The 13,301-nt window shown below is 41.4% G+C and overlaps 1 protein-coding gene across 1 annotated transcript in view; it reads right to left on the reverse strand.

Annotated features, from left to right (window-relative positions):
- STARD13 (StAR related lipid transfer domain containing 13) overlaps window positions 1-13,301 on the reverse strand; it is a 288,376-nt gene that overhangs the window by 214,591 nt on the left and 60,484 nt on the right. Inside the window, exon 3 of the mRNA XM_053934317.1 lies at window positions 66-212. Within this exon, the coding sequence (XP_053790292.1) occupies window positions 66-212 (147 nt within the window). The remainder of the gene's footprint in view (window positions 1-65; window positions 213-13,301) is intronic.

Below are 13,301 nucleotides of genomic sequence, written 5' to 3' on the forward strand. Positions count from 1 at the left end.
AAGGCTTGAGAAGTGTTGCAGCTAAATGTTAGAGAAGGTACCATATGGCACACATAAATTCTTACCAGTTGCATGTGCCTTTTAGAAGAAGGAGTACTGGAGGGAGAAGAGCCAGCACTCAGAGCTTCTTCAATATCTAAGTTCAACTGTTCCAGTTTCTTCATAAGCCATGACATAGAGTCTGGCCATTCAGATTCTTTTTCTGGTTGGGTCTAAAAGAAATCAAACATATATTAAGTCTTAAAATATCCAAGCTGTTTGTAACTTGAAGATGCTTATTTTCTCTTCCAGTCCCCAAGGAAAAAGCTGACCAGTTTTTTCTCTGACCTTGAGCGACACTTTTCCATTTAGAAAGCTTCAATTATCACTCCAATCCTGATGACACATATTCATAGCTGTTCTACATACTCAAATGACTTTTGTATATCTGAATGGCTTTCTAACACTTCATCTTGGGTGACCCACTGGTATTTCAAGCTAAGCAGAATCAAGACTAAAATTAAAGTCAGTTCAATGCCTCTTCTTAAGCCACTTCTATTTCAGCATCTCTCCACTGATTGCTTGTTGCCAACAGGAACCAGAATATCGAAGGTCATCATGGGCACTGTATTATATTCCTTACTATAATTCTAGACTAGTAAAATCTCTGTCCCTATGGTGGGAATACTTTATTGGTAACTTTGTCACTAGGATACATTTTTCCTTTTTATCTGAAGAGCTTTAGTGTATAACAAAAATTTTAATCTATTGTAATGTAATCGACAAAGATTCTTTTCTTATTCCTTAGTTTCCTCAAAATCCTTTCCAGTACTCTCTTAAAGCATCTTTCCATGGTGGTCCCTATGCATATTGCTGCATAATTGTTTTCATTATTCACATCACTTCTAATGATCCACTACAAAAAGCAGTCACACTGACCTCCCTGTCAACACAGGCAGCTACTGCTCCCCAGAAGTCTCTGTCCTGAAGCTACTTCAGTTTTTACATCTTCCTTCCTTTCACAAACTATACATATCTTTGCACAGAAGATAATTCCATAGTGAGCACGATCAGACAAACAGTAATAATGCATTTTCATCCTGCCATAATCCTAAGAGCATCATACCAACACTCCTCAAAACCTAAGGGAGATAGATGAGTACTGTTATTACTCTTACCTGGTAAATCTTTACGGTGCTTTGTTTCCTTAGAGGGTTTCACAAGTGGAACAGAAAGATAAGTAATTGCCTCACTATTGTAGAAAAAAAACCTTTACAAATAGAATCCAGGAGATTCACTCCACTATTACACTGATATATATTATTACTAATGGAATTACTCATTTTCTCCCCAGTAACTGAGGTCCCAAATCATCAGACACTGAGTCCCATATTAGCAACAGACACATGATCCCTTCAGAGGGGCTAATATGATCTTTGTAGGGATTGTTTCAAAGCACAGAAAAATAAATACCCCAATTTTTACTTTTCCAAATCTTTATTTAGAATTTCAGATGTTTTTACAACCTCTGAGTACTTTGCCTGAAATGCCGTAATAAGTGCTAAGCTGTACTTCAATTCTACAGCTATTAAAATTATTTAAAGAGATAATTTGATTGCTTCCCATTGTCTTTCCAACTATTCCCAAGTAAACTACAGGATTCCACAGAAAATGAGTATCAAAAGACACTTCTCATACTGAATCCATTCTGAGTGAGATGACTTCACACAGGAAATGTGCATATTGATATATGTCCACAACACTCATTTGTAAACAAAGCAAATATTTTCCTGTGGTCTTGCTTCCTTACATACTGGTCTTTCCAATACTAAAAAACACTCAAAAAAAGACTCAATGAGGACAAAACATGGAAACCCACCCAAATTCCACAAACAATAATGTATAAATTCTGCAAAAATCTAATGTGAATGTTCTATTTCTCAACACAGTAAAAATGCATTTTATTAAAAAGGGGGTCTAAGAATATGTTTTCTTACTTAACAATAGTAAACAATTCTGAAGCAACAATCACATAGGGAAATGAGTAAAGCGTGTTTGATTCTGTGAGCTATGCAAAAATTGCTCTTGCCAAGTGACAAGCACTGAAGGTTACATTAGAAGTTTGGATTTTTGAGTTTAACAAGATGCAGGAGCAACTTCCACACGTTGAAACAGACCACTTTCTGTTCCACGGCAGAAAAGAGTATTTTGAGGGGTGTTGGAGAGGTGTCTCTAATTTAGTATTTTCCATGGAAAATACGAAGATAAAAATTCATGAAGACTTCAAAGAATTTCTAAGACACTCCAAATGTATGCAACAGCACACATGATATCACATTACAATAAAAAGTACAGCTCCATGCACAGGGAATCACATTTTGCCTTTATCTTGACAAATATTTACCTACTAGAACAATACCTCCAATGTTCACTAATGTTTTTTCAAACAACTGTATGAGCCAAATCCTCTTATTTTTATAAATTTCTTGTTTTAATGCTACAGAATTCAAATAACAATAATTTCTAAAAAATACAAGTCCTAAGGAGTTTCACTGAACTATAAATCTCCTAGCATTCTCCATTCAGTTCTTTTTTTTAGTTCAGTAAGACTCTATATTGTGTCTATTAAGGGGATGAGGAAAAAGATGGGGTTTCATTATCCTTGAAGATAAAGCCAAATGGGCCTAGTTAGCAAATGCCATTCACTAATTGGAAATTTGGCACAAAAGCACCATTTAGAACAAATGCTGATTGGCTACGTATTTCAAAGGTTGCCTGAAATTCCTGCTAAACAGAAAAAACATGATGCTACTTACATTCAAAAATATACAGCCTGCACAGTAGGACTTCTAACTGGTGAATAAATTTTGCCTAATCCATTCATGAGGAACACAGCTCCACAGTGTTCAGCCCTAGTAACTAGGTTGGACACTATCAAAGTACTCCGAAGATCTGAGTACCAGGGTTTCCTGCCCATAGCAACTGCACAGGCAGTAGGGTCAGGGCGCCTTTGGAAGCTTTTGTGTCTTGCCCTTCAGAAGGAAAAAAATCTCACTTTAAATTATCTAGAGAATCACGGCCTGCTTTATTCACTGTTTTTTTTTCCCTAAAAGGTTACAGGGAGAACACTCCTTTCCATGTGTTCTCAAGGTCTTTCTTTGTTACAGCCAAAGCCATTCAGCAATGCATAGGAATGCTGTTACCTTTTGAAGAACCTTGAAAGCATAGAGACAGAAGTGCTTTACAGAAACACTTTTTACATGCTACCTTCGAACACAGAATCATTTAGTTTGGAAAAGACCTTTAGGATCATCAAATCCAACCATTAACCCAGCACTGCCAAGTCTACCACTAAACCACGTCCCTCAGTGCCGCAGCTACACATCTTTTAAACACCTCCAGGGGGGGTGACTCCACCACTTCCCTGGACAGCCTGTTCCAACGCTTGACAACCCTTTCAGTGAAAAAAAAAAAATCCTAATATCCAGTCTAAATTTGAGACCATTTACTCATGTCCTGTACTAGACAGATGAGCAGTGACACAAAGTGAGACCAGAGAATCCCTTGTTAAACAAGTGTTTTAAGGTGGAGCAACACTGTCTATGAAGATCATGGCATACCCTAGGCCAAGAACAACTTATTGGCCTTGAAAGTGAACTCCTCTGCTACATAGATTTCTCAAGTCTCACATACTCATGTTAGATTAAAAAAAAATGTAATCATAAAACAAACAAATCGTAACAAATCGTAAATCATCCTCCATGGAAAATAGAAAATTAAGTGGTATGAACTTCCTAAAATCAGTTACAGATGCACCTATTGTGCTTAAGATGGCTATTGTATAGAAGAATTATCCCAACAAATAAGATTTACTAAGACATATTTAACAATCAGCCAAACATAAAACTCAGTTCTAGGTAGCTACTTCCTACAGCAACCACATCTATTTTAGAACAGCTTAATGACTTTGTTACATGTACACATTCATATGTATCCTGACTCTGTATTCATTTGCATAGCTGAAATTTCATTACTACCAATAACAAATTAGAGGTAAAACAAGGTGTAAAATTGTGCCCAATCATCTAAACACTTATTTGCTCTTTTCTAACACTGAAAAGAAAATACATTCCAGACATTCAGAGGTTAGTGCCTTTTGACCAAAGGCTTCTGCACATTGTTTTTCAGCTTTCAAGTATTCTTTACTAATCTTATTCGGCAAAAACATCTGTGATAAAAGGCATATTTGTTTCAATGTTTGGTCATGAGGCTTATTGCAAGAGGCATAATAGTTGCCAGCAAATCTAAATTTAAACTGAAAGAATGTGGCAGAAATGAACAAGTCCATATAGAACACTCAGGGGTCAGGGTTAACCCCGCTGCCAGACCTCATCCTATACTGGAAGCTGAAAGGCTTTCCAAGTGAAGGGTTATGAGAAAATTACACAACTCCAAATTTATCTGATAATCTGTGGCTTTCACTTCAGAACTTCAATAGGTCCAATTGTTCTGGTAATTGATGCATTGTACAACTTTGAGTAGTAAATCAGTAACCACCAAGTAAAGAATACCAACGCTATTTAATCCTCCTCCCTATTAAATCTGCTCAGATAAAAATTCTCTCTGATGTACAGCCTAGATCTGTAAAAAATGACTTTGGGGAACAATTTCAGGGACCAAATATCATATTCTGCTCTTTCTGCACGGATGGGGTCCCTCTGTTCTTAAAAGAATCTCTGTAAAAGAAGGTCTCAGCTGCTGATGGCTTTGCCTACAGGGAGTGGAGGAGGAAGCCAGATTGATTCCCGATGCAAAATCCTACAAAAAATTATTTAGAATACAAAGGACTCTTTAATTCAAAAAATAGATTTATGTGTACCTCTTCTATTGAAGATAAAATACTTCAAAGGGAATTTTCCTTAATATCCCACTACAGTGTTGCTTAAGTATTTACAGAGCTGTTGGATGGACAATTAACTTGTGGCACCTTCATCCTGGAAAGCAGGTAAGTAAACTCAGCAGTTAGCAGCCTTTTCACTTCTAAGAACTATATGGCTATATATCTGAAATTATCAAAGAAGTCTCTTCCACCTCTCAAGTTAGCAGGCAAGGCCATGCACATAGGTTTCTGGGAAAATGAAAGCTCTTCAGAGATATCACATAAAATTCAGACTGGATCCTTCTGATCCCCAAAACAGTCACCTAAGATGGGCTGTAATGACCTTAGCAGTTTTGCAGAAGAAAAGCTACTGAAATACTAACATGAAGATATGTGTTAATCTGTTTTGAAGGAAACACCATTTCCAAGACAAATAATTTTCTCCTAAACTTATTACACTTCTTAAATATGTCTGTGTATGGAGCTTTGATTTTCATTCCTGTCCAGACACTTTCTTTTTGCTGTTTTCCTGCCTGAAGGCTGCTGCCTCAAGCTACTGATTTCTTCAGACAAGTTTTCAGAAGTGATACAAACAACTCCTGTAAGACTGATGAAACTTTCTGTAGTTTTTTGATGCTCTAGAGCAAACTAAACTGAATTTTAAACACATTTAAGGTTGTTTCCGACTTTTCTGTGTTTTCCCTTAGAGTAGCCCCACACACCTACCTTAATTTTCTTTCACTAAGCTCAACTATGCATTTCTATGACTTTATGTGTCTGTATTTAAGCACACCACTATGTCTTTGTCTATGTCTTTGAAGAATTAATACAGTAAAATATAAAAAATACTAACTTCTAAAATATAAAATATAAATATAAAAAATACTAACTGGAAATACTAACTTCAAGATATAGTACAACATATCAAACATATATTCAAGAATATATGCTTGGATTTTTTTAATGATTAACAGGTGCACAACATGGGAAAAAACAGAAGCCAAAGAAGCCATGAGAAAATAATGTAACATAACCCTGATTTCATTACATGTGTTTGACTACTTGACTTTTCAAAGTCAAAATAGCTCAGAAATTGACTAAATTATTTTTTATAACTGCTTTTAATCTTTCAGACAATAAATTGGCAAATTTAATCTTTAATTTGTATTCAACACATTGATCTTGCATGGTGATAATGTCCATTGTATGAAAGAAAACAAAATTCTGAAGTCCTGTCTCTCATTTAAGGGTTCTTGCACCAGTTTTTAAGGAGTATTGCTCTAAGCTAGGCAGGACAGGACCCCTTGTATCAATGGACTCTTCCAAATACTAAGTTTATGGAATATTTCCCAGACAAAACCCAAGTTACTTCCTAGGACTGAAGGCCACAAACTGTATAAGCATGGTGTTTTACCCAAGACAAGGGCAAAATTGGAAGGGGAGAAGAAAGGAATTTAGTTGAAGACAAGGCTTGGGGCAAAACATTTTGGAAAACAGTTCCACATCACTGCAGAAGTTTTAAAGTGCAGTAACCCAGACAGTCTAGTATGAAAATTCTATTGCAGCTTCATTTTGTTTCTAGAAAAAGCAACTAATTTTGTATTGAACTTCTCATTAAAAAAAAAAAAAACCAAAAGTCTAAAAACAATAATGACTTAAAATGGCACCTAGATGGTTTTAACATCAAACTGGAATTTGCTCCAATGATTAAATTTTCCAGATTCTCAAAGCCTACAGCATCTCCACCTTCTATCAAATTATGCTGTCAAGCAACACAAAATTTCATGAACAGGCTGTTTGTCAAGCCTGTACTAATGACACATGCTACAGAACTGGCACCCGTATGGCCAGACAGGCTGTCTTAATTGACATCTGTTCCTATTTCAGCACATGAATTATCCTCTTGGGTTATCCCATCTTCAGCTGCCTCACAAAAGACGCCAGCTCATCACTTATCTATTCTACCATTTCCTCCCCCTTGTGAGGTAGAGGAAGTTAACTGTACTTCTAGTATCCCAAAAACCTGTTCAAAGCAGTAGTCAAATTCCTGATACTGTCCATATTCCTTTGTTTGGCACCATCAGCAACAGTGCTTGTATCTGCACATCACAATTAGTGACAATGAATGTCAAAGTACTTCACACATATAGGTATTGAGACACAATTAATTTCTTCATTAAAAATTACTAATTGCAGAATCCTCTCTTACCATGTCTCCCTTGAACAATGTAACCAGCTTGTGTCTGTTCACAGCAGGTATCTCCCTGCAGTGCTCCCTGACTACTAAATTCTAGGTTTCAGACTGCATTCCATAAGACTGAGGGATCTCACGCCACTAAATCCACAAAAAGTTACAGACCAGAATAAGTTAACTTACAGATCCTTCTCCCCATTATGGTTTGTTGCACCTTTTGAGACTGGGTAGGACTTAAACAGTTTTCCTAAAATAGAGTTCTCTCTTTAAAAAACATTGTGGTTAGAGCTGTCCAGGATGTGTAAAAGCTAGGCTCAGCTTCACCTTTGGCCTGATACATTTCATAAGCTTTAAGGGGAAGAGATGTACTTCTGAGTGACAGAGTAGAACCAGAAGATACTGACACTCTAGAAAACAAGAAGGAAATACTGGTAAATAATCCCGGAGAAATTAGGGAGGGCTCCTTCCAAAAGGTGGGGCAGCCCACAGCCCAACTGAAATGCCTCTATGTCTATGCACATGGCATAGGAAATAAACGATTTGAGTTGGAAATCATGGTACAATTAGAAAACTAGGACATATCAGGGAAAGAGGCTGGGACAGAACTGTAGTCCAAGACCATGAGCTTTTTAAAAGAGACATGTTTTTATCACTATGTTTTGTGCTCCATGTTAGGGAAGGGATAGATTGTGAAGAGCTACCTCTGAAAAACAGCCACAAAAAGGTTGAGAGCCTGTGGGTAAAAAATTCAAAGAAAGGACCAACAAAGGACACCTGCAGGTGGGGGTCTGATCAGGGGGAGACCAAGGTCAAGGCCTCCTGTTTCAGATACAGGAAGCATGACACTTCAAGACCTCATCCTAGCAGAGGACTTCACCACCCAGACATCTGCCTGGATGGGTAAAGCAACACAGATAGCTGTAAGAAATCCAGGGGATATGTCAATGACAACTTCCTGGTCCAGGTATTGGACAAACCAACCAGATGAAGAGCACTACTGGACCTGGTGCTCACCACAGTGAATGAGCTCATTAAAGGGGTTAAGACTGGAGGCAGTCCAGGCTGCTGTAACCTGGTTGTGAGTTGATAAAATCAATGAGGTTGGAAAAGACCCCAAGTGCATCAAGTCCAACCTATGACCGAACACCACCACGTCAACATCAGACCATGGCACTGAGTGCCACATCCAGTCTTTTGTTAAACCTTTCCTGTTCATCTCAAAGAACACGGGCCTGGTGAGGAGCAAAGCCAGGGTCACTAACTTGGAAAAAAGGACACCTATAGTTAAAAGTAACATGAACTAGAAAACAGTAATACCAGACAGAAGGCGTAACAATAGGGTGTTTTAACTTAAAATGTTTTTGTGACCCATGAAACATTCGGGAGATCCCATCCATAAACCTTCTGAAAGGTAAAGCAATTTTGGAAAGGTTTTACACTTTAGGAAAAAGCCTTCAAAAGTGCTAGGGGAAAGCCACCAATGGGTTTATCTACAGCATAAAACACAGGAGCCTCAAAAGAGGAAGCACTCGTGCTTTACTTTTGCTACTGGCCCCAGAATGAAGAGAGCTGTGTGGTGTGTCCCAGTGGGGAGTAGGGGCAACACTACTCCCCCAGGATCAACAGGAGCCAACGTGGGTGCTCTCCTCTCCTGCCCTGTCAGCTTCAGCTGTGAAATAATACACACAGGTGACTTATTTCACTGTTAACTGGGGTTTTGTTTCGTATTTATTGGAAAAACAATAATCTTGTTTAATACAGCACTTGAATTAAGGAAGGCTTTGTCTGCTGCCTTTGCACACTGGCAGCCATGGTGATCAGTCACAACTGTCAGAACTCACTTGGACACAAGTTGGTGCTTGGTGTGTGGGCACTCCAAGGCACCGAGAGCTGAGAATCAATCCCTGTGCTGGCACCAGGGCTACCCTGGCAATCCAACACACAAGCTGAGTAATTTCTTCTAAAAATACCAGTGTCAGTGTTTCCTTGAAGAACTCTGGAGGAGATTCTAAAGATTAAGATGGTAAAAAGATAAGACAGAGATATCAATATCTGGCAGATTTCTAATTGTAAAGAAAGAGACACCAAATGCCAGCATACTTTTATTTTAAAAAATTGATGTAGGTAACTATAACCTTAACACTTTCTTATCTTAAAATAACAACATTCCTGTCTAGGTTACTGGAATTTAAAAAATTCATATCTACAGTGAAAGAATTTCGAAGAAAACTCGTACTAGAGATTGTCTCAAACTACTCTGGAACTTCAACTGTTTTCAAAGTAAACTGCTTCTTTGGAACCTATATTACACCCAAAAACATAACTCATAAAAGCACTATTGATAATACAAAACCAGTAAAATCACAGCAATATTCTCATTGTATTTATGACAAGTTACCATACAAAACCCTCAAACCCACAAAGGATTAAAAGGATGCTCTAAAATTCACAAGCATTCATGGAAGTCTGTCAAACCTGACATTGTTCCCTGCCCAAGTTCTTACAGTGCACTAATGAGAAGATACATTAATGTTAGCAAGCCATTTATATACAGAAATCTGAAATTAATGGAAAAAATAAAGAGCAAAAGGCACCTTCTGGAATTCAAGTGCATTAAGGATAAAGATGAGAAAGCTTGGCAGAAGGGATGCTACTTTTACTGGCTAAGGATAAGCGGTGATGGGACAATGGATGGAACAGGAATTTATGGGAGAACAAGAGAATAGATAAAAATTGAAATAATGTAAACCTTCTAAATGATGGCCTGAACCAATTTTAATCATGCTAACAATGAAGAGAGGGCATTAATCCCAGGCCCAGCAAACTAATTAGGCATGATTCCTAGATCTCCGCTGGAAGTTTGTAACCCAAGTATCCAGGTTTAACAACTGGGCTTTAGTATTATTAAAAAACAATCTAGACGCCATCTATGCACTTGTTGTAAGTATTTAATGATGTTTATGATGCATTTTAAAAATTCACAGCCATTCCTAAAACTGTTGAAATTTCTAAAGCAACAAAAGTAACAAAATTTACATAGCTCATATTGCTAACATTATTTCAAAAACTTACACAATGCAAAAATCACATTACTCAAGAAATACAACTACAGTTGCTAAAGCATCACAGAATTATCTCACACTGAACTCATGATAATTCACACTTATCTGTTAAGTAACAACAACAAAAAAATGTGACACGTTATAGCTCATGTGTTAGCTGTACAAGAGATTAATCCAGGCTTTCCCATATTACTGTGAGGGTAGTGAGACACTGTAACAAGTTCTCCAGAGAAGCTGTGGATGCTCCATCCCTATCAGTGTTCAAAGCCAGATCAGATGGAGCTTTGAGCAATCTGGTCTAGTGTAAGGTGTCCCTGCCCACAGAAGCAGTGGTGGAATGAAATTATCTTTAACGTCCCTTCCAATCCAAACCATCATATGATTTTATTATACCCACATAGGTCCACAAAAATTCTTGCGGTTGTCCCAAGATAGCATGCACATGCAAGTCTTACAATCACCTTGGTGTCTTCGCACAAAATGAGAGCTGAAATATGCTTTAATTGGTTTTATGACATGCATGCTCGAATCGTTGTGTAAGATTTGCAAAGAAACCAGATTTTGCAACACCAGCTCTTGCAGCAGCAGGGAACCTCCCTGGGACTGGGACACAAGCCATGAAAGGCTGCACAAAGGCTTCTTCCTCCAAAAGTCATGCAGGGGAGAAAGAACAAAGAAAGGGTTTCTCCAATCAAAAACGAATTTGTGAGCATTATGACCTCCAGGCTACCAGATTTTCTCAGATCCCTCCAAATACTTTGAGTAGCATACTTTACAAAATAGAAAAACAAACCCAAAACCAAAAATAAACCCAAAACAAAAGTGTCGCTTTTCCAGATCCTTCTCTCGGTGGAAGCATTCTTTCACCAAAAAAAAAAAGAACAAAAAAACAACCCAAAAAAAACCCAAAAACAAAATAAAAAAAACCCACAACCCACAAAAAAAAAAAGACAACAACGATAACAAAAAAAAACCCCAAACAAAACCGAAGATCAACAAGAAAGCCTCCCCTAAAACAACCCCACAAATCGTTTCCACACGGTCGTGCTCAAGGTCACAGGACACCGGGTCCGGGGGCAGGGCGGGGGCCAGCGGGGCCGAGGGAGGCGCGGCAGGAGGGCTCGGGGCGCGTTTGGGGCACACTCGCCCCTCCCGCCACCGCTGCGGCCCCGGAGGCGGGCGGCCCTACGGCAGAGCGGGGGAGCGGGGCCCGGGCGGGCGGAGGGGAAGGAGGGGGAGGCGCGGCGGGGCCGCTGAGGGGCGGCCGCGCCTTCCCGCCCTCCCCGCCAACAATGGCGGAGCTCGCGCGCGGCCCGCGCTCCCCGGCCCGGCCCCGCCCCCTCCAGGGGCTCTCGCGGGGGGGATGGGAGGGGCGGGGCTCGCGCCCGGCCAGCGCCCCGAGGTGCGCGCGCAGCGCCTCTTCCCTTTCCCCTTCCGCTCGCGCGGCTGTGACGTCGCCGGGCGGGGCGGGGCCGGGGCGGGAGGGCGGGGGCGGTGGCCGCCGGCGGCTCGCGGGGCGGCAGCGCCACCTGGCGGGCGGCGCCGCGCCGGCCGGGAGCGCGCCCTAGCGGTCAGGGAGGGGAGCGCGCCCCCATCGGGTAGGGGTGGCCGGAGCTGCCGGGGCAGCGCTGCGGAACCCGGCCGTGCCTCGCTCGCCGACCCCGCACCGGGAGGCGTCGCCCGCAAGGGCTCCTTGGGGAGAAAAGCCGCTGCCAGCGGGGAGCGGCTCCTGCAGGGGGCGAGGCTGAGCCCCGGAGCCGCCGCCCGCTTGGCCGTGGGAGCGCTCGGCCCGTCCCTGTTGCCATCAGGGGCGCAGCGGCCGCAGGGGAGGGGACGAGGGGCCGCCAGGGTGCCCGGGGCCTGAGGGGCCGCCGAGCTATCCCTCCCTCCGGCTTGCCCCGAGAGCCTTTCCCCATGGCGTGGAAACTCTCCCGGCCAGGTCTGGCTTTGCCCCTCCAAGAAGCGACTTTTCCATAGCGCCCTGCCTCAGGTTCTGCGTGTATCAGAGCACTTCAGCTGGAAAGACTTGCCTCATGCCTTGGCTGGGCGTGCGGAGGCTGCTGCTGATGCCTTGGCTGCACAGCTAAGCAGAGGTACACAAGGCTAAAAAATAATCTAAAGACAAGCAGATCTTTAATTTCTGGGCTCCTCAGTGCAAGACAGTCGCAGAACTCCTGGAGCAGATCCAGTGGAGGGCTGCAAAGGACTGGAGCATCTTTCTTCGGTGGAGGGTTGCAGAGTGTATCAAAAGACTGGAACACCTCTCTTGCAAGGAAAGGCTGAGGGAACTGGCCCTGTTCAGCCTCGATAAGAGACGACTAAGAGAGACTTCATCAATGTTTATGAGTATCTCAAGGGAAGAGTCAGAGGATGGACCAGGCTGTGTTCCATGCTGCCAAGCAATAGGACAAGAGGCGAGAGGCAGAAATTGTTGCACAGGAATTTCCACCTCAGTATGAGGGAGGACTTCTTTTCTGTGTGGGTCACCAAGCACAGGAACAGATTGCCCAGAGGGGTTGTGGAGTGTCCCTCAGTGAGATATTTTCAGAAATATTTTTATAATTGCATAGGCTGGTGAGAAGTTCCTGCTTTTATGTTGCTTTGCATTGCTCAGCTACTGTGATATTTCTCCCACAACTTTTGAAAATTTCAGATACCTTCAAGCCGATTTGGAAGATGGGAAGAAACATCAGGGACAACCAAGTTTAATTAAAATTCTGACTGTACAAGAGCAAAAGTGATGGCCCACTATGAAACTGAGGATGAGATAACAGACAGTATAATTTTTGAGTAGCTGCTGCTGAAATTATTTATGTGTGTTAATTTGCCAGGCAGTGTGAGGTTACCACTAGGTAAAGTACATACTGATTGTCCCTTGCCGGAGTCATGGAGCGGGGTGCTGGGGACATTCTGGAGGAAGGACAGTAGAGAAGACATTGGCTGTGTTGGGAAAATAGTGGGAAGAAGGAACTGGAAATAATGCAAGAACAGGAAAAGACTGGAGTATCATGGAAAGCAGTGAGAGGTGTGGAATAGTTTGGGCAGCAGGAGGTCCTGGAAGGGGTGAGGCAGGAGGCATTAATTCTTCATTAATTAATGCATGAAGAATGTCAGGGTGGTAATCTTAAATCTGAAAAGCATTTTGGAACAATTAATTACTTTTCTGATATAATCATCATGGGGTGAT

The sequence above is a fragment of the Vidua chalybeata genome, chromosome 2, assembly GCF_026979565.1.
Source record: "Vidua chalybeata isolate OUT-0048 chromosome 2, bVidCha1 merged haplotype, whole genome shotgun sequence".
Lineage (NCBI taxonomy): Eukaryota > Metazoa > Chordata > Aves > Passeriformes > Viduidae > Vidua > Vidua chalybeata.